At 53.9% G+C, this 26768-nt stretch overlaps 1 protein-coding gene and 1 long non-coding RNA gene across 5 annotated transcripts; one reads left to right on the forward strand and one right to left on the reverse strand.

Moving 5' to 3' along the window:
- Positions 1 to 25943, reverse strand: Faim2 (Fas apoptotic inhibitory molecule 2). Of its 2 annotated transcripts, none has more exons than XM_087555739.1 (12): positions 25834 to 25943; positions 23494 to 23689; positions 19980 to 20047; positions 19545 to 19609; positions 19127 to 19180; positions 13285 to 13335; positions 12966 to 13005; positions 12408 to 12445; positions 11822 to 11909; positions 11509 to 11604; positions 9978 to 10031; positions 1 to 727 (listed from the first exon to the last, which is right to left on the reverse strand). In XM_087555739.1, the coding sequence occupies exons 1-12, from the start codon at positions 25846 to 25848 to the stop codon at positions 578 to 580; spliced, it is 915 nt and encodes a 304-aa protein (XP_087411865.1). In that variant the 5' UTR covers positions 25849 to 25943; the 3' UTR covers positions 1 to 577. The 2 variants fall into 2 exon arrangements, with proteins under 2 accessions (XP_087411865.1, NP_653357.1); NM_144756.2 differs by having other exon boundaries at positions 116 to 727; positions 19980 to 20083; positions 25834 to 25922.
- LOC134479571 (uncharacterized) lies at positions 5831 to 18024 on the forward strand. Of its 3 annotated transcripts, XR_015626020.1 has the most exons (5): positions 5831 to 5945; positions 10736 to 10891; positions 14512 to 14570; positions 14676 to 14715; positions 14957 to 17365. It is a non-coding gene; the product is annotated as an uncharacterized LOC134479571 (long non-coding RNA). The 3 variants fall into 3 exon arrangements; XR_015626021.1 differs by lacking the exon at positions 10736 to 10891 and having other exon boundaries at positions 5863 to 5945; positions 14957 to 17363; XR_015626019.1 differs by lacking the exons at positions 10736 to 10891; positions 14512 to 14570 and having other exon boundaries at positions 16222 to 18024.
- Positions 25944 to 26768: the final 825 nt, after the last annotated feature.

The following is a 26768-nucleotide window of genomic DNA, read 5'->3' on the forward strand; positions in this document are numbered from 1 at the left end:
TGAAAGCAGCAGCTTCCTTTTATATTGTTCAGATCCCTAGAACAAGCAACTGGCCTACAGCTGAGAGAGTGACAGCGGCGGGGAAAAGCTTTGCCCTGTACCACAGAGCCCATTCTCAAGTTCCAGCCATGTCCCCTCAGTCTTTTTTCTTTTTTTCTTACAAAGCTTGGTTCCTTGAACTGAAAGAGAAAATGGAGCCCTACAAGACTTGGTGGTGGGGAGTCACAGTCTCAGCCAGGCTTCCTGGGGGCTCCTTCCCACCTCTGGGCTCCTCCCACTCATTTCTGGGGTCTCTGCAAACCCAGAGATGCCCTCAGCCATGACTGTGCCACTTGGAAGATGCAATCGGGTGCTGGGGGCACCACAGGGGATGGTGTGGCCTCAGATCTGCGGGGCTCCAAGGATGGCATATGTACAAGCTGCAGAGGGCTCGAGGTGAGGGCTGGCTGCAGGAGGGAGCGGCTGCACACAAGCTGGCTGCAGCAAGTTTATGTCTGGTCTTGCAGGAGCTCTGAGAGGGTCACAGGACAGGGGAGGGGCATTCTCTGGAGGAGGGCGGGGGTGGGGGGAGGGCTCCTCATTCCCGGTTGGTGCCAAAAAGCTGCAGGAAGAAGGTGAAGATATAGATAATGTCTAGGTAGATGTTGAGGGCTCCAAAAATATACTCCTCAGGACTCAGCGAGTGTCGACGGTTACCCATCAGCAGCTGGGTATCAAATGCCAGGAACTAGAAGAGAGGGAAGGATAAGAGTCACATATTCAGTCTGCGACCCTGAGGGGCTGAGCTGCTGGCTTATTACCTGGGTGTTCAGTGACCCGGCTGCAACAGCCAGAACTTTCCCAACACCTTCCTCCCTGATTACGTCCACCCCCTGCCCCTGCCCCCGTTTACTGGGCACTTATTTTGTTCCAGGCAGAAATACAGCAAAGGGGTAGGATCTCTGCCCGCTGAGGGAATTCGGGGCAGGGGGGAGGAAGAGGTGTTAGTGAGAGGAGAGTGACCCCAGAGTATTACAAAGTGCTCCCCGCTACCCCTTGCAGTGCTGAGGGCTAAGAGGGAGCTGCCCTGTGTGGGTGTGGCTGCAGCTAGAGAGGGCTTCCTGAGGCAGGGGGCTTTCTCTGTCAAACAGACTTCGTGCTGGTTTTCTAGGCACTGCTACATATTTTTTTAGGGGGGGAGGAATGCACGTTCCCGGTAACCTGGGGTGTGAGTGGTTAATGTTATACACTTTCCAGACACAAGCTCCTTGGAATAGAATTGTCATTACTAGAGGAAACCGAGGCCAGAGATGTTAAATATTTATCTAAGTTCACCCATGTGGGGAAATGGCAAATCCAGGCTTTGAGCAGGCTAGCTGCAGCGTCTGCTCCACCCTGCCACCCTTTGTAGCACCCAGGGTCACCAGTGAGTTTTCTGCTCTCCCAGGGGAACCTTCCGGGCCTAACAGATTCCCTTAGCCACAGCTCCTCTCTGTCCCCAGCCCTTCCCTCTGACCACAGACACCCTCCCCCTCCCCATGGTTTTACTCTAGGTTCAGTCTTGGCTGCAGAAACCCCTTGCGTGCCACACATAAAATCAGGCAGGCAGGGACATCTTTCAGAGGACCGAGGCCCCAGAGTCTCCCGGGGTCTAAAAGGGGAAGCAGCATCAATCGGCACCGGTAAGATTTCTTTAGATTCACTCAGGTTCTGTGCCTAGCTCCTCCACCACACGTATTCGTATTCAGAAGGCCCACACAGTCACACAAATGCTGCCCGCCAGGAACTGAGTCGGAACCGACAGAGGACATGTCTGTGAGTTAGGCTAGGCCCACTGCCTAATGTTGGAAGGGAGAACTACGAGATGATTGTGTGGAACCCGGGTCTATGCTATAATTAGGGCTGTGGAGGGGGAGCTCTTGATCATTCAGGGGGAAGGTGTCCTAGAAGGGGTGACATTTCCCCTCAGCTGTAAAGGAGGCGTGGGCCTGGGATAGACCCCTGGAAAGCCCTGGGGACCTGCTGGACCATTGTGAACAGTGAAGAATTAAGTGCTTGGGAGGTAGGGAGCATTGTAGGTGACAAGGGGCTGTTACCAGACCTTGAAGCCTGTGTTTGGCTGGAGTGAGGCTGAAGGACGTCCTAAGCCCTTTCTCTCACTCCCTCCTTAACCCAGGACCTAGACTCCTTGGAGTTGTGTTATATGTAGCCCATAGAGCACCCCAGGGGGGGTCCCTGCTCTCTATGCCAACATCACAAAACACAGGGACCAGAGACTCCATCAAAGAGCGAGTCCAGCATGTGCTGTATGTGGAGGGTGATTCTGAGCTCAGACTGTGCCGCCTCACTTGGAGACTATGTCCTGCCGCCGCCACCCACCCAGCTGGGAGAATGAACAACCCTCAGACTCTCTTCTTGGCCTGTGACTCCCTAGCGCTGAACAGAGATGAGGGTGCTTGTCTCCCGAGGCTGTTCCGAGACCGTGATAACCATACTGTGCGCAGGACACCTGGCACACAGCCGACACCTAATGAATGGTGGCTGTTATTGGGGTTTTACTGAGGCATCTGTGGAAGCGGTACCCTCCCAGGAATAGGCAGATGCTGCTAATGAGACTCAGGTGGCTTCCACATCATGTCGGAGAGGCAGAGAGATTCTGAGGGGAATCTGCATGGCCTTAACAGGAGGAAAACGAGCTGTGGTAAGGGTTGAGGGGGCCTTGTTTGCATGGATTGGGCTTCTGAGCTCAGCAGCATTAAGGGCTGGACCCCCTTGGACACAGACTGAGTCTGGAAGGCTGAGGGTCCAGTCAACTTCATCATGTGACCTCAGAGCCCTCGCTTCACAGAGCAGGAGAGCAACGACGGTCACACAATCCCTGACTCTCATTACTTTAAACTATCATTTTACGCCACCGTTGGTCGCACTCAGCAAAGAGATCCGGCTTTTCTAAGTGAAATTTCCTCTGGAAAGAGAGCAAGCAGGCAGAGGGGCCAGCTCAAATGCTGCGAGCTATTTAACAGGCACAGCTGCCAAGCATAAGTTAATAAATTGCTGAGCTGGCTTATCAATCAGCAGCGCTTGGTTGCTTTCCCAGAGCCTGGTCACCCCTGGGTGAGCTCATGAAACCGAATCTTTCAACCTAGAAGGCTTGGACCTGATCAGGTCTGGGGGTGCCCCTCCAAGGAGCACCCACCCAGTGGCCTCCCAGAAGCTGGCTGCAAACAAAAGCGGACCCACTGCTGCCTGATCCCTTGGCTCCTGGCCCTGGATTCTCCTCCACATGACACTAGCTGGGGAGGCCCATCCCAAAGGGGCTACCACTCACACTGTGCCTCACTCCTGAGAGCCAACTGGGAGCTTTCTACTTATTTGCACACACTCATATTTAATGAGCACCTACTGTGTTCCAGGGAACTTGCCCTCACAGAACTGAGGACCTACTGTGTTCCAGGGAACTTGACTTTGAAGAAACAGTTTAATGAGGGCCACAAACATCATCAGATCCATCATAAGGTCCAGAGAGACAGCTCAGCAGATAAAGGTACTTGCCAGCAAGCCTGATGGCCTGAATCTGATCGCCAGAACCCACACGTTAGAGACAGCTGACTTCTAGAAGTTGCCCTCTGATCTCCACGCACACGCTGCGGCATGTGCACACACAAGCACACTACAGTTAAATGTAAAATAATTTTTAAAAAAAGTCCCACCGGGGCTGGGGATTTAGCTCAGTGGTAGAGCGCTTACCTAGGAAGCGCAAGGCCCGGGGTTCGGTCCCCAGCTCCGAAAAAAAAGAACCAAAAAAAAAAAAAAAAAAAAAGTCCCACCATAAGCACAAGGGAGAAATAACTGGCTAGCATCTCCCCAGGCAATGGGGAGTATTGTCAACATCCTGAGCTGACAGCAGGTTACCCCATTCACAGTTAACACACTAGCTGCAGACTATTTGACACCCGGAAGGGTGACCCTTGGTTGAGTTGGAGGCCAGCTGGACACAGGACTCTGCATGAGTGTGTGGGATGAGGAGGCAGTGCAGGACCAGGAGTAATATATGTCAAATGTATAAACAGTCCCTGTGTGCCCTGGTAGGTGGGCATGGCACTGTTTGGCCTATAATGTCAGGGGTCTTAGAGACGAAATGGCTGGCTGATAGTATCTTGTCTGGTGACGGAACCTGACCCTCACCCCTTCTCTGGTGGGACGGGAACAGAGTAGGCTTGCAAGGGGTCTAAGAGGGACCTTCACAGGGCAGAGGAGCTGAGGGTGTCTGTTTTAATCCACCACACAGTAGGACTGCACCTACACCAGTGCTTCTCAACCTTCCTGATGCTTCAACCCTTTAATACAGTTTCTCACGTTGTGGTGACCCCAACCACAAAATTTCGCTGTTACTTTGTAACTTTAATTTTGCTACTGTTATAAGCCATAATGTAAACAACTGGTATCTGATATGTGACCCCTGTGAAAAGGTCATTGGACAACCCCCACCCCCAACCCCAAACGAACCCGTCCGGAACCGAGTCCGTCCTACAGAACCCGAAACGCAGTGCAGTGCAGGAGCTGTGAGCCCTGGGCTGCTCTTACAGGGCAGGTTCTGACAGAGCTTTACTGGAAACTACCCAGCCTGTCAACAGGGGCCAGTTAATCAAACTGACGCAGAACGGAGTCGGAAAACCTCTCTGATATCTGCTACCACGAGAAGAAAGCGACCTGCGGAAACGACCTTATCACACAACTTTTGTAACCCAAAAGTACATTTATGACTCAGGAGCCTGCAGACAAACATGTCCATACAATAGTCGAGGAAGACAGCAGCTGCCCGTCATGGTCGCCACTCGGGAAGCCAAGGGGCACGCTCAAAATGTTAGCTTCATCCGCATTTAAGATTTTTAAAAGTGGAAACCCAGGAATAGATTATTCATATATTACAAAGTACAGTTTATAAACACAAGGGTTAAGATGACACCCAGCACAGTCTTGTGACTGTTTTTTTTTTAAATACCTGCTTAAGCCTCTGTGACAAATGTCACATTACTGTCCCCTATCATCTGTTGACATGACTGAGGCACAGACAGTCATGGGGGCACAGACTTGCCCCCATCGCATAGCCAAGAGGACAGCTGTCCCCAGATGCCGAGAGATGCAAGGTGGGGTGTGTGTGTGCTGTAAGGGTGAGGTAAGATGAGATGCATACACAGCACTTTGCTTAGAAAAACCCGGGCTTCCTAGTTGAAGGGTACCCAGGACTGGTCCCATCGGGTGCCCTGCTCCCCCTTGTACAACTGGAGGTTTGACTTTGGCCTTTGGGATGTCTCCGCCCACTTCGCCTTCTGTGGGTTAGTGACACAAAGAGACCCTTTCTCTGTGCTGCAGTCAGACAAAACAAGGGCACTCAGCGCAGCTGTGACCCGATCATTGCCCCGTCAACGATGCACGAGGAAGGGACAACAGGAAGTGTCTGATGAGGCCCTGGACCCTCCGTGGCACGTTCCCCATTCCCACCAGCCTGGGCTTTACAGACACCAAGACTATGCAGAACTTCTCTCCTAGAACCCTCAGATCTGATCCTGAGAGCTTCTTCCGTCCTTCAGGGTAGGGACACCCATCATGGAGGCCAAGGCTTCTGGGGGTTCTGGTCAGGCCTTGAGAGGCTGCCCCTCCTACATCTGTCTCTCCCACACTCAGCCTTGAGTTTGCAGCTTGACCCCTACCCCTTGCTGGATGCCAGGTCTGAATGCTAGCAGAAGAGGGTGAGTCAGCTCAAAGGTGTTGGCTCCGAGTGGCTCTCACATGCTCTCCCCACCAGTGCTCTCTCCTTGGGTGCTTTCTTGAGAGGTAAACTCATGGGCCAGGCTGTAGGGCTGGGCAGAAACTGTGCAGGGTGGGGCCAAAAGCCTGTCTCCCACTAGCAAAACCCGAGGCTTCAGGGATCCACTCTGCTTTAACCTGGTCGGACCTTCTTTGGGGTAAGCTGAAGACACAGGATTCTTACATGCTTGACAGCACGCAAGGGCATGTCTTCTCTTCTCTAAGCAGAAGGGCCCACCCATGGACTCTCTCAACTTATGTAACTTTTGAGACTGTCCGAACCGTCTTGCATTAATTGAATGAGACATTATGGGGGTCACTGGGCACCAAAATTCCTCCTCCTCCCTGTGACTCACGGGACACTGCTGGGCCATCCCAGCACCTCAGATCCCTGCCCCACTCGCTCCTTAGGCATCCGTTCACCCCACAAACACCTGGGGTCTGCTAGATTGTTCCGGGAGCTGGGGCTATACCCATGTACAGACAAGAGTGGCTGGAGAAAAGCAAACAGATCAGAAAAAGTCAGAATGTATCGTCCATCCCAGGAAGAGAAAGGGTCTCCAGGGCTAGGGCTCTGGGAGGAGGGAGCAGCCCTTGAGTGTGGAAGTGCTCAGTCGGAAAGGAAAGAAAGCAGTGAGAAGAAAGCAAGCTGGGAGGGTCTCAGGGGACAGAGGAGCAGATCGGTGTGGGATCCTGGGCGTGAAGCGAGCCTGCTCTGCCTAGGCAGCAAGGGACTCGGTAGAGCTGGAGAGTAGTTCTTCAAAGGGGGCCTGTGGGGTGGGAGGGGGGCAGCCATCTGCTGGATGTGAAGCAGGGGAATTCCCACCCCTGCCTGCCGCCTGGGCCAGAGACAGTGGGCACAGCAGGGGAGGCTGTAGGGGGATCACAACAAGCCTGGAAAAGAAGGGCCCCGAAGGTTGGCAGAGTGCTTAGCCTGCAGAATGGAGGTAGAGCCATGAGACCTGTAGCCAACTGAGTCTGATGTGTGGGGTGTCGGAAGGGAGAGAGCTGCCAAGGAATTTGCCTTGAGTGGGAACTCTGAGACAGGCCACAAAGGCAGAGGGACCCAGGCATGTTAGGGTCAAGGGTCAGTCAGATTTCAAATGGGCACCCTGACTACTCAACCGGACATTCTAGTCTGGAACTCAGACACCAGGGCTCGAGATGTCAACTCATAGTCATCAGAATGAAGCCTAAAATCCAAAGTACTGGGTCAGCCTGGGGTCCTGAGGGAAAACAATGGAAAGACTCAGGGACCCAGGGAAGGCCGTGATGGGGCCGCCTAATCAAAAACCAGGAGCCCAGAGGCCTGGAGGATGCTTCTGCTGAGTTACACTGAGGGGGGCTGAGACTGCCTGCTGGGCTTGTCCCCTTGGAGGTTGCTGGTGAGCTGGATAACAGTGCTCAGCGGACTGGGGAAGAAGCCTGGTGGAAGAGCTCACCCTCAGCGTGCAGTGCACAAACGCAGACTTCAGTCCCTGCCCTGGAAAAGGCACACAGGAGAGTGTGGGAGCAGACAACAGGGGGAAGGGGGAACTGGGGTGGGAGATGAACAGAGATTCCTAAGGAGGTTTTGCTCTATCTGAACAAGAGCTTCAGGGAGATGTGTGTTAGGAATATTTTGTGGGGTTTACGCTCCATGCTGACACAAGGGTCCAGCAGAGAAGTCAGCACATGATGATGAAGACGGTGGTGGTGGTGGTAGCGATGATGGTGGTGTTGACGAAGAGGACGGGAAAGGTATACCCTCTCCGCAGGCGGCCACAGAGGCACTGGACACCAGGTTCAGGACACCTTGGTCCTGGGACACCCGTGCCTGGACCTGTCCATTAGAGCAGTACGGGCCTTGCTTCCTTGTGGTAAGAAGACACAATGAAGCCGCGGGTGTGAAAGGGTCCTACAGAACGCTATGGGTGGGACAGACGGCTGGGATTATTTTCACTACTCTAATAACACGAGGGTTTATTAAACAGATTTAAAGGCTTACCATCCACCCAGCCCTACCTGCCTGCAGCCTCCACATGTGCTGTAACCTGTCCCTCCACAGGCTGTTTTCCAGCTCCACGGCCTCCCTCGCACTGGCATGACTTCGCCTGCCCCCAGCCAGGGCTGCTCCCTGAGGCCTCCTGATGCTACTGCCCCAGGGGGGTTGGTGGCCCTGACTTTTGCTCTCTTCCTTTGTCCCATCCTGATTCCCCTCCAATTCTCTGAGATTGATCTTTGCTTGAGAAAATATGACCTGGAAGGAGGGACACTGGTCCAGGAGCCAGGAGACGTGGGTATCCTGGGGTAACCAGCCATCTCATTTATTTAGGACTTAGGGTTCCCAAGAAGAGGGACCCCCCCACTGACACAGGGAATGTAGCACACAATCACAGTTCCCTATGTGATTGTGACCCCCAACCACAAAATTATTTTCATTGCCACTTCATAACTGGAACTTTGCTACTGTTAGAAATCGTAATGTAAGTATCTGATATGCATGAAATCTGATAGCTGACCCTTGTCCAACTCCCAAAGGGATCGTGACCCACAGGTCGTGAACCACTACCTTGGACTATTCACCTGGTTATCTAGAAGTCATTTTTCACACTCATAAGAGGAGGGCTCTGAGTGTCTAGCTCTTCTGGTCCTCATGTTCCTAGACTGGGTGGCCTTGGATCATTCACGATATTCACCCAGTGCTTCTGGTAACCATGGAGACACTCATAAGGAGTTCCCATAGACCTGATAGATTCACCCAAACATTGTGCTCCTCCTCTTGGGCAAGGCTTCTGGGCAGGTAGCACAGCACTTCACACACAGCACATGCTCAATAAAGATGCGGGACAGCATGAGCCCGTAAGCCCGGCAGAGCTCTGCCCTGCCTTGATTCTTGTCTGACCTCACCGTTCTGACCGTTCTGACCTGTCATGTTCCCCTCCATAGAAGACTGAGAGAGGGCTCTGTCCATCCTTTGCCCAAGTCCAGCCAGGAGAAGTTCCTCAGGGACTGGGAATGGCACAGAGTAGCCACAGTGCAAGGATTTGTGACAAACCTGGGGCTCTAGCCACTTAGGGTAACTGAGCAAACCAGAGAGAGAGAGAGAGAGAGAGAGAGAGAGAGAGAGAGAGAGAGAGAGAAGGTCCAGCCAGCCATTGATTCACCGTGAAGACATATCTCTTTGGATGGCTCCCCATGATGTCATGGGCACCTGCTTGACTCTTGGGTGATCCTGAGGCATGTATTGGGGTCCACCTGACTTGAGGATATGTTGGGCTGCCTTGGGTCCATCTTTGGCCATGTTGCCTGAGCATCTGCTTCTAGGCACTCCCCACCTGGCCTCTGGAATGAGAGATCCACATTCCCAGCTTGGTCCTACCATGTCCCAGGATGCCCGGGATGACCTCAGCATGCTATCTGACATCTCTGAACTTCCTCTTCACTGTAACCTGGGCAGAGATGGACCTATCTGCTAGGTGTGGTGTGAGAATTTGGAACGAGAGAGAGCCAGCGGCGGCGGAGGACGAATGAGTGCTGGATAAATATTAGCTGAGCCCCAGGTGTGGTGCGTGCCTATAATACCAGACCCTAGGATCTGAGGTGGGAGGATCGCAAGTTCAAGGCCAGTTCGTTTTTTCTTTTTTCTTTTTTCTTTTCTTTCTTTCTTTTCTTTTTCTTTCTTTTTTTTTTCCGGAGCTGGGGACCGAACCCAGGGCCTTGTGCTTGCTAGGCAGCACTCTACCACTGAGCTAAATCCCCAACCTCCGCCAGTTCGTTTTTTAAAAGACAAATAAGTATTGTGCACATGTAAGGAAATGAGTTTGCTTTCACTGTTCACTGAATTTGGTGAGGATAGAGAAAAATGAGCCCCCTTTTGCCAGGCACGTGACTCTTCCCACACTGTTCTAGGACTGACTAATTTGGTCCACACTGCAGGATATCCCTGTGCTATGCCCAAAGTCCTGGTCACCAAGTCCCCTCTGGCCACCAGCTTCTACCCTGACACTCTAACATTCCTGTACCGTGCTCAGAGAGTGTGCCTTGGACACGAGACAGAATTCCCGGAATGTAAAGTCACACCAGCCCTACCCTCAGATGCTGTAGAAAGGTTCCACACAGACTGTAAGGAAGACACACAGGGTGGAAGGGCTTGAAGAAAGAGAGTCACAAAGCTGAGAAGGTGGCCCCAGGAGCCCAGCCAGACTCACCAACGTGAACACACCCGCTCCTAGCACAGCATAGACGGCGTGGAGCCAGGGGACCTGTGGAGAGGAAAGACAGGCTTAGCATCTAAAGAGGGGGCTGGCAGAGGTGCCAGAAGTTGGGGGTAAGGCTCAGTCTGGAGGATGGAGGAATTGGGGTTACTCCTTTCTAAGAAGCCCCAGTCTGAGGGAAGCTTGTGATTCTTGGGGTGCTCACTGTGGATGGATGGAGAGACAGACTTGGCATGCCTTCCCTCAAAGCACAGCCAAGGCTCAGGCTGGCTCAGGGCGACTCCTCCTGTTTGCCAGTCTGGCTCTAGGCCCCTCCTGCTGTCCCTGCTCATCCCTGTTCTATCTGGGGTCTGCCTGTTCCTCCACAGAGCTATCTGTCTGTGCCTTGGAAACCGGGGCTCAGGGGGAAAAAGTCAGTCAGGGTGGGTATGGATGTGGAGACATCTGGGGTCTCTACCAGAGGGGCATGATGGTCCTGCCTTTGGAGGCCAGAGCAGTACTCTTTCCAGCCTGTGCTTACCCCGACTATGAACGCTAACGTCTCAACTGTAAGGTGCCATATTAGCACTACCCCTTGCGTATCCCTTCCAGAAAACTTTCTAGAAGGTTCCTGGAAGCAAAGGCATCCCCTCAGCTTAACATGGGTCAATAAAGGGTTCTTTGAAGTTCTGGGGCTCCTTCCTGTAGCCCTCTCCCCATCCTAGATACATAGAGGCCCCCAGGCCAGCTCCAGCCCTTCCCTTTGTCAACAGGATCCTGGGAAGAGCCAAGAAAATGCCAAAATCAATCTTGACAGCCTAGACTGGGTGCCAGCTGCCTGGAGGCGGGGACTGGACAGTATGGAAGTGTGTTAGAGGGGATAAGGAATGCCATCCCAGCCTGGCAGATAAGAGGCCATGGGAGAACAGGTACCGGATGTGGCCAGAGAGAACGTTGTTGATTCCCTAATAGATCCAGCACGTTCCTTCCTGTGTTCTTAGGATTTAAATCACCTGCCATTGTCTCCAATCTGTTCCCCAGCATTGGTTGCAACACAGTAGGCATTCTTTCGGGCAGGCAGGATGCCAATCGGAGTCCCCGGGAAGAGCCCTCTGGTGGGTGGGCATTTGCAAGATGGGGTTGGGAATCTACTAATTCCCCTCCTGCCTGGCTAGCCAGAGTCTGCCTCTTTGAACTTAGCTGGTTTCTCAGAAGGGCCCTTGAACCCGCTGGGCCCTGGAGCCCCATTGTATCTTTCTCAGCTACAGTCCTTCTCCCCCTGCCCCTTCCTCCACCTGCAGGAGAGGACCGTGAAAGTGAAGCCGGATGCGGCTCAGAGAGCTGGGCAGGTGCCCAGGCCTGCCAAGAAAAGCCTCCTTGTTTGCTTGCGTATGCTGCCAACATACCTGGGGGCAGGTGCCAGGAGGGTTGGACGGGGTGGCAGGCTGTGAGGCTTTGGCCCTGGGTTGCCCTGCAGGGGTAGGGGAGCGTGCACCCTGAGCATCGGGCCTTCTCCCCCCCCCCCCACTGGTCGGCTGAGACTCACATATTGGAAGGGCAGGAGGATGGCGAGGAGGAGTCCACTGAAGAAGAGAGTCATGAGCAGTACAAATAGCACACCGTGACAGGAGGTGAAGTCAAACTGCAGGACACAGGGAGGCCGTCAGCACCCGGCCTCGGCAGTGTGGCCTCGGCAGTGTGCGGGCCAGAGGCTGAGACCTGCAAATTCTGCACTCGCGCCCATAACCCGGTGCATCCCTCTTCCCAGCAGTATCCCCACACCCGACTCTGCCTCTCCTCAGCTCCACACAGACCCCTGGCCCACGTGCCCTCCCATGCCCACCAGCTCCAGGGCTGACCTTGGTCTGGAAACTGAAGATGGTGACTGAGAGGCAGACAAGAGCTGTGATGCCCAGGCACAGCAGGACAGACGTGGTGTTGTAGTAACTGAGGATGGGCAGGTGGGCGATCGGTCAGTAGGATCCCCATCCCCATCCCTCCTCTCCTAGGACCGACCTGTCCCACCAGAAGCTGACCTTATGACCTATGCTCCCAACCCATCCCGTTCCCAGGACTCACAGCTTTCTCAGGTTTCTCTGCCACTCACTATTAGGGAGAAGCTCTCGAATAGGCAGAGAGTGAGGCAAGTTTATGTTGGTGTCTGAGGGCAGTTTACGTCACCAGGAACGTGGGGCTTTAAAACCCCGTGGATGATATCATCTTCCTTGCCACCATCCCTAATCCCAACCCCACCAGCCTACTTGGGTCTTGGAGCCCCTGGCCCTGTAGTGCCTAAGGAGAAGTCATCTAAGCCAAGGCAGCCCATCTGCTTGGGTCCCTCCCCATCTAAGAGCTCCCTGGAAAGATGGGGTTTGTGAAGAGCTTCCCTCAGATGTGGCCAGACCCTGGCTGCATGACTACCTAGGCTGCTCCTGTCCTTTTTACCTGGACAGCATCCCAGTGAGGTAGGCCATGGACAGGGTCTGCAAGAAGAGCAGGGCAAAGGGATGTTACCTGGGGCCCCAGGCACCCTCAAGTTCTAGCCCAGGCTTCCACCCTATGCATAGAATCCTTGTGCTGAGCCTGCCTTGCTACATTTGGTTTTCTTGCACCATACGGGTTTCCGTTCAGGACGGAGGCCCAGTTAAACAGTGTTTCCCTGGCTAGCCTGCAGGCTTCTCGGCTAGCTGTCCCTTTATCTCCTAGGCAGCCTTGTTCTCCCAGGGAGCACCTTCATTCTTCATTATCCTGCTTTTGGCTGGAACTCCCACACAATCTCCCAAGGACAGGAGACTGGGAACACAGGGTGGCAAGGGAGAGGGAGGGGGATGTTCATCCTACTGAGAGGTACCAACGGGATGCTCTGGTAGTTGAAGGGTTCAACACCTGTTCCACAGGGGCCCTCACATCGGATGTCCCCTGTTCAGACTCTGGCCTTCGAAACCCGTGCTGCCTCTGTCCTGCCTCCTCTCCCACTCAGCATCTGTCATCCCGGTCACTTACAAAGATGGTCAGCAGAATCAGGTTCCAAGGGAAGTGTCTCCTGAAAGGCAAGCCATGGGCTTCAGAGGATACACACTCTGCACTCCGCAGAGCCTCTTCTGCCCTTGGAAACTGTCTCATGTTCCCATTGGCCCCATCTGCCTCAGAGGCGCAAAGTGAAGGGCAGAAGGGCTGGCCAGTTTGACTCCAGTTCAGAGAGGTATGAGGCCCTCTCAGGGCTGCACAGCACCCTGGTGGAGGGCAGTGCTCAGAGCAGATTTTCAAGATCCTACTAATAGTCCCACAGGCAGCCCCCTCCCTCACCGAGTCACGATCTTACCTGGGCCCAGAACAGCAAGCCAGAGTCAGGTATGTTGCAAAGAATACGGCACTGTGAGAGAGACAGGTGGGCAATCAGAGGGTCTCTCCTGAGGCCGTCCACCTAGCAGTTGATTCCATGCTGCCACCTCTACCCAAACTGCACCAGGCAGGATGGCAAGAGCAGAAGGAAGGGGATGGTCATCCTAGGACTCGGCAATGGGCAGGATGGTGGTTCAATTCCAAAAGGGGAAGGTAGAGTTGGGTGGTACAAGCCCACCTCATTAAATCTTAGGAACTACAGACTCTGTTGTTACCACGCAACCCAAGAGGCCTCAGAGACCTGTGGTGTTTGTGTGTTTCGTTTTGGAAACACAGTTTCACTATGTAGTCCAGGCTGGCCTCAAACTCTCAGTGAGCCTCCCTCTTTAGCCTCCTGTGTCCCGAGACTGCAGACTTCATCACCCTGCTCGGTCGGCTAAGAGACCTCAGTTAAAACGTTCAGTCACACACAGGGCCTGGGAGGGAGAAGCACGTAGCCAGCAAGCACGAGGGACCTGCCTTCAGTCCCCTGGGGTAGAAAGCTGGGCATGGCAGCACGTTCTTGGAGTCCCAGCTCTCAGAGAGTCAAAGACAGGAATGGGGCTTTCAGGGGCTCAGCTTGATGGCCGGCCATCTAGCCTCACTGGGGAGCCCCAGGCCAATGAGGCTTTCAAAGGAGGTGGATGGCTTTCGTGAGGAGACACGCCAAACTGGCTTCTGTCTTCCATATGCACATGTATACATGCACGCTCACACAGATCCACATGAATGCATGTGCACTCCCACACGTACACATGCATTACCAAAAAAAAAAAAAAAAAAAAAACCCAAAACAACAACAAAAAAACCTCGTGTTGGGCACCGTGGTGTGGTGACGCAATCTGGTGCACAGGAAGTACAGGTCAGAGAACCCAAGAATTCAGGGTCATCTCGATCTACTACAGAGTCCGAGGCTAGCCTACTTCGTGGGAGACTCTGCCTCAGAAATAATAGATAACTAAAAGGCAAATTAAAAGCTACTATAAAATATTACTGGGTAGATACTTATTTTTTTACTTATGTAGCTTTTGAGGCAAGATCTCCTCATGCACCTCTGGCTGGCCTGGAGCTATCCACGTGGGCCAGGGGAACTGGGTGGATGTTTGTTTTGGGTTGTGTTTAATAAATACTGACAAGATCCTCCCTTCTTCATGGACTTTGTTTACAGATGAGGTCGGGCGACTCGCTGTCATGAAGCTATCCTCTCTCGGAAGGGCTGAAACCAAGGTGCTCCGGTTGCAGGGGGCCGCCTTCCCTCCACCACGAGCTGCCTCTTGCACCCCTACCTGAGCCATCTCCTTAGCTGATTTTGTTATTCTTCTTCCCTACCAGGCTGCAGCAGCCGCATCGCCCAGTGGGAAGTGGCTAGCAGGTGGGTTGTTTGTTTGTTTGTTTGGAGAGTAAGGGTCAAAGATAAGGTGATGGAAGACGGGGGTTGAGCTCTCAAGACCGTTGACTACCAACACGTGGACTCTACCCTCGGCAGCCTCTCAGCGTGGCCTTGCAGTCTTTTCCCCTCGGAATCTCGCCTGCCCTCCGTGACGGCAATTCTTCCAAACCGCCTCCTCCTTCCCCAGATCTCCCAGGCTGCCTCACTCTCTGCTTTGTTCCAGAAGGATCTGAGATAACCAGGGAGGATCCTGCCGCTCCTGGACCACCATCTGCAAACCTCACGTAGCACTACCAGGCGTCCTGTCCTTCAACCCTTTCCCAGGCCAATGCCCAAGTCTGGGCTTTGGGTTCCAGGCCCTCAAAAGCCCAGTGGCAGCTTACTTAATGTTCCTAGGGTCACCTGGTCTCCCACGTTAACCTCCTTGACTACTCCCCATTCTTCATTCAGCATCTTCCCTGGTTCTAGCTCCAGCCAGGAGCTGCCTCTCTGAAGCTCTCCTGAGAGAGTTTACTCAGTGTCTCTTCATCTCTTCAACTGGCCTAACAACCTGGCCTCAGCCCCATGTAAGGAGAGCTGGCTTTGTCACATCAGGGTGACCCTGTTGAGTCCAGTTGTCACTTGGTCCTTGCGTTAACTGAGCTTGATGTCTGGTCCCATTGTTTCCTCAGTTCCACAATGACACACTTTTGGGGTTCCTCCTCCCTTCCTGGCCACTCCTTCTCAGTCTCCTTTAAGGCACCTCTAAAAGACCTGGGTTCTTCAAGGCAGACTCTTCCCCCGCCCCCCTCGCTTGCCCAAACGGATGAGGCCATACTTTAGATCTCCATTTTTTTCCCCTCTCAGCACTAGACTGGAACATCTACTTGGCTGCCCAGGGAACAGAACAGCTGTTCAGAAATGTATCGGATGTGGTGGGGCAGAGCTGAGCTCTGCACTCCCTCTGCCCCCGCCCCTCCCCCACAGCCCCCCACTGCGGAGGATGCCATCCAGCCATTCAGCCTCACAGCCAGAGGCCTCAGCATCAGCATCTTGGCACTCGCTCTCCCTCCACACCCAATTAATCACCTCTGTCTGCACAGCCTCCCACTCAGACTTCACTCTCCCCTCCGTCCTCGCCATCTCCCTTTAAAGTTGGGCCACCTCTTTTTTTCTCTCTGGCTGGGACTATAGCCCTCCTGCAGCCCAGCCTTCCCCCCCTCCACAATACACGTTTCCCCCAGTGACTTGGCGATGCCCTCGGTACAGTCCACCCACTGCTGGCTCCTCACCTCTACGGTCACCATACCTCATCCACCCTCCTGCTTCTCATCCCAACCTGTTCTGCACCCTCGAAACATGCCCATCACTCCACTGGCAAGACCGAGACTCCCTCTGACATGGCTTCCTCTGGAGCACAGGCGACTCAGCTCACGTGGCCCCTGCTCGCCTTGTAGCACCTAGAGGCCAGCTTGCGGCTTACTTCTTTTTTCCTGCCATCTAACCTAGAGCCTGGCATCAGGAAGTGCTCTTCAAATATTTCTGCATGAAATGAAAAGGCCAAACCAAAACAGTAACAAAGCAGGAATGCGAAGCTTGCGGGCCCCTGAGGTTCCACTGCCATCGGATGCCAGGTGCCAGAGCTGTGGCTGCCCTGCACATGGAGGACAACGGATCCCTCCTGACCCTAGAGGAAGTACTCAGGCACCTGCTCCATAGGGTCTCGGTTGGGTCACGGCTCAGTCACTGCAACAACTATGACAGTAACAGAACCCCTGGCTGTGTGTCTCCTGTCACTCTGGACAGCCCAGAAGCTTCCAGGGACCAAGGGCCTCCTGTTCTTTTCTCTCTGCTCTCTTAGTTCCTCAACCCTTAAGATGGGCATCAGAAGGAAGGCCAGAGACACTCAGGATTCCAAAGACTATGATACAGCTTTGGAGCCCGTGCCAGAAGTCCTGTCCCAGGCCTGCCCACAAGTTTGTGGCCATGGACAGGGATGCAACAGCCAGTCCCAGCCCCCTGTACTGCAGAACAGTAAGACCGCCTGCCAGCTCCGGGAGGCCTGGTGGGAAGTGCAGCTGCAGCACAGGCTTGGCACCGTGCTGGACTCGCCGAGCCACCCCAGCCCTGACCTCACGCTTCTCCTCCTCTGCCTGCTGCTCTCCGGTCTACCACAGACACCATGCTCAGTGGGAGCAATCAGACAGTTAGGAGAGAACCCAGTGGAGAGGGACCTTGAGGAAGCCAGGGTTGTTGGGGCCCAAAGAGAGGGGTTCTTGTGTGAGCAAGAACAGTTGGTTTCCTGTCGAGGCCTCAGCCCCAGGGGCCTGAGACAGTCTGCTCAGTGTCAGGACAGGGACTGAGACTCAGGCAAAAGACCAGGTACTAAACCCCATTGGCCTTTCCCAGTTGACTTGCCCTAGCGCCTGGGGCTCCAGCAGGCAGGTGACAGTAGGCCAGCATGTGGCTGTCAGGCAGTTCCTGCTTTCTACCCTGGCTCTGACGCTGGGGGGGGGGGCTTCTCTCTGCCTCAGTTTCCTCATCTGTGCAATGGAGATATCATGGCAGCACCTGCTTGGCAGGGTTGTTAACACTATACATGAAACACTTGGCATGGCGCCCCACGCATTAAAAAGAGCTGTTTTCTTCTCACTGTTGTGAATGCTGTCCCAACAGGAAGAGACAACAAAGGAGCACTCAGGGAGCATTTGATACACATGAGGTAAGGAGGCGAGACTCAGAGGCAGGATTGGGGAGACTAAAGGGGTGTGGAGAGCAGGGTAGACCCTCAGGTCTGCAGGGAGAGGTGGCAGATTGGTGGAAGAACTTTGTGGCTATCCCAGGAGAGCACAGGCCACACCCATTTCCCACCTCTCCCCACCTGCTCATCACAGCTTTCTCTTTGAATGTCACCATTCCAAGGCCAGATGCTCCCTCCCTCCCCATCCCTACCTCTCTGGCACAGTACAATGGACTCTGCCCACCTCCCTGAGCTGTCCCTGCCATCAGGAACTCGGGACATGGAATCCCACAGACTGTCACAGAAGAGGGGCCAAGACACCATTTCCAAGGTCTCAGGGGGACCTACATCTACCAGACGGTGCTGACGTGATAGGAACCATGCCAACCTGTTGTGTGGGCTGGCCGAGGTGGCCATCCCTGGGGCCTCATTAGATGTACGCACAGCACCTCCCAATTCCCAGGACTCAGTCACCCCTCCTGGGCTGCTGTCTGTCCCTCTGTCCTGGGCCCTAGGAAAGACTCTGTTCAGATGTCTTCACTCCTGGAATCCTGGGAAGTTTCCTCACTGCTAAGTCTCTGGCCCACTTGTGCTAACAATGAGCCTGCTCTGGGCTCTGGAGGCTCACGGGGGTTTGTTCCTATTGAAGAACAGGCTGGGCCAGTCAGTGTGCCGGCTCCTCTGCCATGCTGTCCTGGTGCTTAGTCCCGAGGGCCCTGCTGCTCTCTGACATGTCCTCCTGTCCGTCTGTCAGGCTAGCCCCTTGCATCGATGCTCCTGATCCTGTCCACCCTGTGAAGTCTTCATCGTCCATCCCTGCGCAAGCTCCTTTACATACACACCATCCACCACCTTCTCCTACATGCAGAGGCCTCCTGCCCAGTAGCCCCAGTGCAGGGCTGGCTCATACTGGACGCTAATGGGGATCACAAAGAGAAGCGTTTTCTGAGTCTAGTATGGTTCTGGCCTGGGAATACCCAAAATTATTCCTTAGTTACTAGGGAGGAGGGTCCGAGTCACTTACAGCCTCAAGATTTTTCTTGCAAATTGCCTTCCATGTTCCTTAAACAGTACAGGACTACTGTCAGCCAAGTGGCTGGAGGGCAGGAGGGACTGCCAGGCAGAGGGATTAAAAGTGCAAGTCTTAACTTGAACCCAACTCTGCCACAGACTAGCTGTGTGATCTTGGGCAAATTACCCAACCTCTCTGAGTCTTAAGGTCTTCTGAGGTAATCATACCTACTAGATTTAAGGATCAAATGCAATACTGTACACGGAGCACACAAAACAATGCCCAGCCCTTAATTAGGTGCTCGTTAAGAGGTGGCTCTTATGATTAATAATTTCATAAGTATTAATAACAATGTTAATAGGAGAGGCAACATTATCATTAGAGAAGGTCAAAGTATTCCAGCCCCTTCCCTCCTAGGGTCAAGGTACCAGTTCTCTTCATCTCAGGGTCCTAGCCCCAACCCTCGCCAACCTGTGTAGGGACTCCCACCTCCCCCACCCTACCCCCAGCTGTCACATCTGAACAATCCAAGAGTCGCTCCTGGCCATGCTAGGGGGTCTTTGAGGCCCTCCTCCCTCGGATGTGGGAATATCATGGCTTGGATCTTTCAACAAAGCACAGTGGGCATCTCTAGGAAGGAACCTGGGGTGGGGAATACTTACTAGGATGCCCAGTACCAGCCTGGGTTGGCCTGGACATAGTCCTTAACGACGTCACTGTAGAAAAAGATGGGCAGAGTCAGAGGCTACCCCAGGTCTGTTTCTGCTCAATGTCTGTACCTTCCCCACATGGACTCAGAGGAAGGAGGTGGGACTGGGCTCTAGATGGGCAGGCTGGGACCTAGGGGAGCCTGGGTGGGTGACTGGAACAAAATGAAGCATCACAGACACCCGCAGGACCCACCTCACACTGTCTGGGGAACTTCTCACGTGCTGCACACCCAACCTTCCCCAGCACGAGGATATCCACAGCCCCTCATCTCTCCAAATGGATAGCCCAGGGGAGGTTTGATGGAGTCCCCCTGCTCCAGGCCTAACACATGGCCCTCCCAGAAGGCATCTGTTTGCACTGCTAACTCACCAGAAGGTAAAGAGAGCCACCACAGCCAAGGTCACCAGCAGCTGAACCAACAGGATGGTATAGACCTAAGGGAGGCAATGACCCGTTTAGGGAGCCCTGAGCCCCAGCAAATCTCTGAGAGACCCCAGCTCCCAGGGATTCATTTGAATCCAGACCTCCCTACTGGATGTTTCCGCCCTTCTTTACAGGGTCGCTGGGCAGATTCAGACAAGTGGAGGGACAGGAAGGGTGCCAGACCCCAGAGGACAAAGAGCAGGGGCCTCGGGTGAGACCTCAGAAACACATGCCAGGAGGAGCCATGAGCTGGGATGGCGGGAGAGAGGGAAAACCCTCTGCGGGCAGAGGCGGGACCAAGGTCATTTTAGGGGTTCCCGCATAGGGTCCCAAACCCCTCGTTGCCCTCTCTCCAGCCCAGAGCCTGGGAGAAGTGGTCACCTTTCTGATGAAAAGCTGACGAACTTTCTGGTCATCCCAGCTGAAGGTGCTGAAAAGCTCATGGTGTCCTGCAGGGAAACCACCTTCATAGCCAGAGCTGCTGCCTGGGTAGGTGGGGAGAGGCTCTGAGAGTTCGCTGCCAACCCGGCCTTCATGCCGAGGTTGCAACGTAACGTGACAGTGTCAAAGGCTCTCTAGGCTTCTGAAATCTTTCTCCCCAGCCCCACTGTCAAATACCCCTTTGACCACCCCTGTCAACCACACATCGATCTGTCTTTCTGGTCACTTCTTACTCTCCCTGATTCCAGGAATGAGCTATCTCCCATCCTCTCCTTCCACAATGGTTGGGTCTCTGGGGACCAAGCTGTGTTATACAAATGTCCCCTCCCTCTTGTGTCCCCATCTCCCTCCCTGGATAGTCCGGCTGCTTCGAATCAGCAAGGAACAGCCAGTTCTCCTGGTCAGACAATGTGTCCTGGGACCAGACATCCTGCCTGACTCTGGCTGCTCTAAGGCCCATGGGTCGGGACTGAAGGCTAGGGTAGAAGGGCTGGGCTTGCCGATGCTCAACTGTAAACCAGGGGCTGCTGGGAAAAGAGGTCAAGAAAGAGCGAGAACACAATGGGTGGGGTCCAGGCCTGATCCCAAAGCTCTGGCTTTTGCAGGAGTAAAGACTCTACAGTCAAATGGACCCACAGGTGGATCTACCAACCTGTGGGACAAGCCGTGTGACCCTGTGCCTTCTGAGGCTCTTTTGGTTTGGGCAAGGGTCCCCTTCACAGAGATCAAGTTGGATAAAACAGAGACTCTGCATAATCTGTGCTTAGTGGAGGCTACACTGTCTTTGCCCTTGTGCCCCTCCTCAGGGCCATTCTCAAGCCCTGAAGGAATCCACTCTGGTCCCCTTCACTATGCCCATCAGGTCTGATTAATCTTCCCTTCTTTCCCGGCAACAGCCCCTGCCGTAGTCTCTCAGAGATGACTGTGGCACTGCACTGTTGGGACTCTTCAATGGCTCCTCTCCTGCTCGTCCCTCAAGTTCAAGTTCCTTGTTTCGTTTTCCGTGACGTGGTCTCAAGCAGACCAGGCTGGTCTTGAACTCACTATACGGCTGAGGATGACTTCGAATTTCTCCTGTGCTGGGTATAGACATATGCTACCACACCAGGCGAGTTTAAGTTCCTTTAAGGATGCCAGGGGGAGCAGAGTCTTCCAGCCACCCCTCATCCTGAGTGGTCCTCCATCCTGCGTTCTCAGACTTGACTACATTTGTTCAGCTACCTGACTACTTGCTCCTGAACCCTGCCCACCAGGTGCTTTCTGGGGGACATTCATCATCTCCTCCTCACACGCTAACTCGAGATGCTCTTCAGAGCTCCACATGGATACAGGAAATCTTCCCTGATTGGCTGGCCAGGTGTAAATCACCAACATCTTCACTAATAATGACAGTTCCAAGATCCCGGCAGTGGCACCTTGGCTGAGCAGACTACAGGACCATTGCCACTGGCTGAGAGAAGGGACCCCAAGTCCTCAGCTGCAGGCTGGTGAGATAGCTCAGCAGAGAGGACTGGGTGTCCCTTACTGATTCCTGGTCACAGGAGCTGGAGTGTCCGGGGAAGGCAATGGGGACACAAGAGGGAAGGGACATTTATATATCAGAACTTGGTTCTTGGAGCCCCAGTCATCATGGAGAGAGAGGCTGGGTGATAGTTTATTCTGGAATCAGAGTGGGGAGAGCAGTAAGTGACCAGGAAGACAGATGTGGTGTGGGCAGGAGGGCCTTAAAGGGGTATTTGACAGAGGGGCTGGAGAGAAAGACTTCAGAAGCCCAGAGAACCTGATAGGTAGGGCAGGGAGCTACCCGGCTCTCTGTTGTCATACCTGAGTCACTGAGGTAGACAAGCATGACAGTCAGCTCACGGGAGCAGAGTCACAGACAGGACTCTGCATCCTCAGGGATGAGCTCAGATGTGACACCTCCCACGGAGCGAATTCGTGTCACCTGCCGACTGCAGGGATCAGCCTCCCTGCCACCATAACAGCTTAGAGGGTAGTCCTTAAATAAAGCATCCACCCCAGCAACCAGAGCAGGAGAGACGGGAGGGCAAAGAGCTCCCCCACCTGCACGGGCCTTCCAGTAGGCCGCACTGGAGTAAGGCATCTGCGCTCTGGACCGAGGGGCATTTTTGGAAGAGACACGGACCATGGTGGTCGCTCACTCTTAACGAGCAGAGGCTCTGTGAGGGGTATTGTCCTCAGATCCCTTCTAGAACTTTACGGGCAGTGAGAGTCATAACGGGGGAGGGGCAGTGGAGGAGCAGCAGAGAAACCCCGAATGGTCTGAAAAATTAAATTAAAAAAAAAGTTATGTTATTGTTTATGCAAGTACATGAGTGACCATGTATGCACGTGTGTGTGTGTGTGTGTGTGTGTGTGTGTGTGTGTGTGTGTGTATGATTTGGGTGTATGCATGCTTTGAAGCACATGTGGAGGTAAAAGGCTAATTTTCAGGGGTCAGTTCTCTTCATTTGCCCTGGAACCTGAGGATAGAACTGGGGTCATCAGGCTTTGAGCGAGGTACATTTACTTGTGTAGCCATCTCACCAGCCTGCGGCTGAGGACTTAAGGATCCCTCCTCACAGCCAGTGGCAATGGTCTGGTAGACTTCTCAGCCAGACAGTCAAGGTGCCACTATTAGGATCCTGGAACTGTCACTATTGATAAAGGTGCTGGTGACTTACGTCTGGCCAGCCAGGTAGCTAGTTCCCACACACCTACCCCACCCTGGGCCTGCAAAACCCAGAGGAAAGATGGGAAATAATGAGAGAAACTGGGAAGGGAACCCCCTGTCCCTTATTCTCTGATAGCCCTAGGCTTTACAGGCTTGATCCCACCACAGTTTCAGAACAGCCAGTATATAAATGCTGTACCCCATGTAGAGGGCACCTGCACGGTCAAAATTATGTCTGTGGTGTGGACTTTCACTAACCCCTCCTGATTGCTCTGCTCTCTGCCAACCCCTGGTCTGTGTCCCTTCTATGAGGGCCATTTTAATCAATCAATCAATCAATCAATCAATCATCAATTTATATGGGGTTTCTCTGGGTAAACCTGGCTGTCCTGGACTCACTCTGTAGACCAGGCTGGCCTCAAACTCACAGAGGTCTGCCTACCTCTGCCTCCCAAATGCTGGAATTAAAGGCACGCACCACCACTGCCGGCTCTATGAGGGCCTTTTTAGACTAGACTAGAACTTGGCTTTTGTCCCTTATGGTCCTCTCCGATTGGCTGAGCTTCCGTGATTTGTAAAGAGTCTCCTCTTCTCTTGCTGAGAGCACCCTGCAGTGGATCTCTCCTCCCTCCTCCCTTTTAGCCGTCCTCAGAACAACCCCCCCTCCAAAGCCACTGTCTAATGTTCTGCACAACGACACCAAGTATGTGATCTCTGCAACTTCCTCTTACCCATCTGTGCCCACTGCTCCCTCTACCCCTTCAACCTTTAGAGACTTACTGGGGTCCACATAGGCCCAGCTTGGATGGAGTGGTACAGCTGTGGGACCCTGGGGGAAGGCCCCTGCCTTCAGCCCCTCTCCAGAGGTGGCCTCCTCGTAGGAGGGTGGTGCCGAGGGCACTGCTGGGGCATCCTTCTTCTCTCCATTTGCCTGCTGCTGCCCCTCAGTCCCAGGGGCCTTGTTAGCCACAGAGAGCTGTAGAGTAGAGGCAGAGAGAGAGAGAGAGAGAGAGACAGTTGCCAGGGGCAGAGACTCGCAAGTCCTCCCCACCAGCCCCTTGATTCCTGGAATCTACCTAGGTGCTCTTCCAACTTGTGATAGGGAGTGGGACGGACAAGACCCTCCCTTGGGTTCTGAGCCCGTGGAACTGATCTCAGAGGGGTGGGGCCAGCCAAGGAAAAGATAGGTAAGACAGTAAGCAGGAAACCCACCATCGTGCCTATGGAGGCCAAAGAGCCACCTGGGGAAGGGACTGGACCTCTGTGGTCCTGCAGTTGCCCTGCGCTCTGGTGGAGGGCCTGACCCATAGGAGACCCTGTAACTGAACAAAAGGGTCTCCTATCTCATCGTCTTTCCAACTCGCTCACTGTATTCAACCAATTTTATTTCACATGATCATTATTTTTTGGTTATTTGTTTGTTGTTTTTGAGATAGGGTTTCCCTATATAGCCCTGGCTGTCTTGGAACTTACTCTGTAGACCAGGCTGGCTTCAAACTCAAAGATGCACCTGTCTCAGTCTCCCAAGTGCTGGGATTAAAGCTGTGTCACCATGCCCAGCCGGTCTACCAATCTAGGAAACTCAGAATCACAGTGACGTCTAAAGTCCCAGGGCCACACGTGGTGCCCAGGGCTGCAGGGTTCAGGCTCAGTCCCTGGGGACTGGCTGCTTTCTGTCAGGTTGAAAATACAGGAGGGGAGTGGCATAGGGGTAGTGTGCCAGGAAGGAAAAGACCATGGTCCTTGCAGGCAGACAATTGAGGAGACCCCCCCCCCCCGACTTCACTCCCTCTACAGCTCAGAGACAATTGGATCTCAGGAGCCTTATAGCACCCCACCCCCTTAAAAACAAACAAACAAACAAACAAACAAACTGTGGGAGTCTGGGAGCAAGGGGCTGAAGAACTAAGGCGCCTTACCACCAGAACAGAAAGAGGAGCTAGTTCCTAACTGGTAGAGTGGGGTGGGTGTGCAAGGCGAGGCTCCACTTCCTGAGGCTCAGCTCTGTGTCTCCTGCCTCCAGGCTCCCTGACTCCCTTCCTTACCTAGACTGAAGGGATCATGTCTAAGGAAGCTGCCTTAGCCCCCCCCTTTCCACTCACCCCAACCCCAGAACATCTGGGACCCTACCACCCGTCACATAAGGCATTCCCAAGTGGCCAATGTTAGGAAGTACTATCACCCAATGACATCATTGTGAGGCCTTTGAGGAACTTGAACACAGAAGGGTCTGAGGGTCTGAGGAGGGATGCCATTAGTCCTGAGGCCGGTATCAAAGGAAAAAAAAAGTAAGGTGTCGGGAGGGCCTTCTTCTGTCTTCCCTGCTGAATCCTTAGCACCTCTAGTCAGAGGGCTAGGGGACCCTCCCCCTTCACCCCAGGCCCTGGCGGTTGTATAATTCCACAGGCTGTTTATGTTACATAAGCCATCTGCACCACCCAAGCCTGCCCAGGCCCTTCCCTGTAGCTCAGACCTAAAATTGGTGTATTGATGTGGGGAGGCAGGAGAATGTTTTTATTTCAGTCAGTCCCATGTCTGGCCAAAACAAAAATCAAAGCATCCTTCTGTGGGGTTGCCATAGTAACTCCCAGTCATAGGAGATGTATGCTGTTATCCAGAGTGGAATAATGAAAGAGTTGGGGTGGGGGGTGTCTGGAGGGAGAGAAAGATGACCCTAAAGTGGATGGGTCCGGCACTCAGTCATTGCCCCTCAAGGCTCACCCTGGCCCCCAAGAAGGGGGCTCACTCTCTCCTCCTCCTCCTCCTCCTCCTCCTCCTCCTCCTCCTCCTCCTCCTTTCCCTCCCTCCCTTTCTCCTCCTTCATTCCTTTTTTCACCCAGTCTGGCTCCTAACAGAGCCCAGGGTACTGAGTTCTGTGATGCTACAGCAAGGAGTGGGAGACAGAAGAGGGGAGGAGAGCCTTGGGGTTGGGAAAAGTCCTAAGCCTATTCCTTGAAACGGGCTGTTTGGTCCTCTTGACATCAGCAAAAGACCACAAGGACCTTTGCACCGGAGTCAGGAGAGGATGCTTAAAGTGATTCGGAAAGCTTTTCCAGAATAGCAGGGAAGTAGGGGTCCAGCGAGTGGAGGGTGGTGCAGGCGGCGGGGACACGCCCCTACCTTTCCCTGGGTCATGGTGTCGTCTCTCGAGGAAGGGGTCCCTGAAGCGGGGGGTGGCCGCTTGGGTCACCGCAGCCTGCCTGCGTCTCTTCTTTCCTCCGCGTGGATTCTAGCAACATCCACTGCAACCCGGCCAGGCTTAGCGGAGCGTACCATCCGCACACGGGGGAGGGGGAGGGCCTGAGAGGATGCTGCTGCGGACGGACGCAGGATGCTGCGGACCTGAGAGCGGGCAAGACATGCGCTTTGACCTCCTCTGCGTCTCCCACACACTTCAGCCACCCCAGGAGACCGGGGAGCATTGCACTGTGGAGCAGCAGGTGGATGGGTCCGCGGGGGTGGGAGGAGGCACCAGGACTCCCTGACACCCGACCAGCTGATTCTCTCTGCCAGTGTACAGAGCTTGTATAAGGGCTTCATTTCAGCGCAAGCAGCCACCAGCCTCGGCCTTGTTCTCCCTCCCTGCTCGGATGGCCTCAATTTGTCTCCGTCTCCACAACCCTTTCATCGTCTATTTCATCATTCGCCATTGACTGAGAAAGTTCTGGATGGATTATCTACTCTGCCTTCTATCAGGGTTCCCGGACCTTAGCCAGCCCTTCCCCCCATCTCCCCTTGCTCTGGTTTTCCCACTTGTAAAATGGAAGCAATAGAAGCCCCCCCCACCCCCACACACCTTGTCTCATGGTGTGTCTGGGAGAATGCAGTTTCTGTGTCTTTCAGCCTTGTTGAGACAGGTACTTCTGGAGACACCGCTAGTTCTTTCTCAAAGCCCGTCCTTGCTACCTGTGCCTTGAGGCCTCCATCATTTTAATCCCATCCTCTCTCCATCCCACAGTCCACCTTCCCCCTTCTTCAGCCTTGTCCTTGGGCCCAGTCAACACCAGTCCCCATTTTCTGCAGTTCCCACAGTGCCCCTGTGAGATTCAGCTCTC

This window comes from Rattus norvegicus, chromosome 7 (genome assembly GCF_021556685.1).
Source record: "Rattus norvegicus strain SHRSP/BbbUtx chromosome 7, alternate assembly SHRSP_T2T, whole genome shotgun sequence".
Taxonomy (NCBI): domain Eukaryota; kingdom Metazoa; phylum Chordata; class Mammalia; order Rodentia; family Muridae; genus Rattus; species Rattus norvegicus.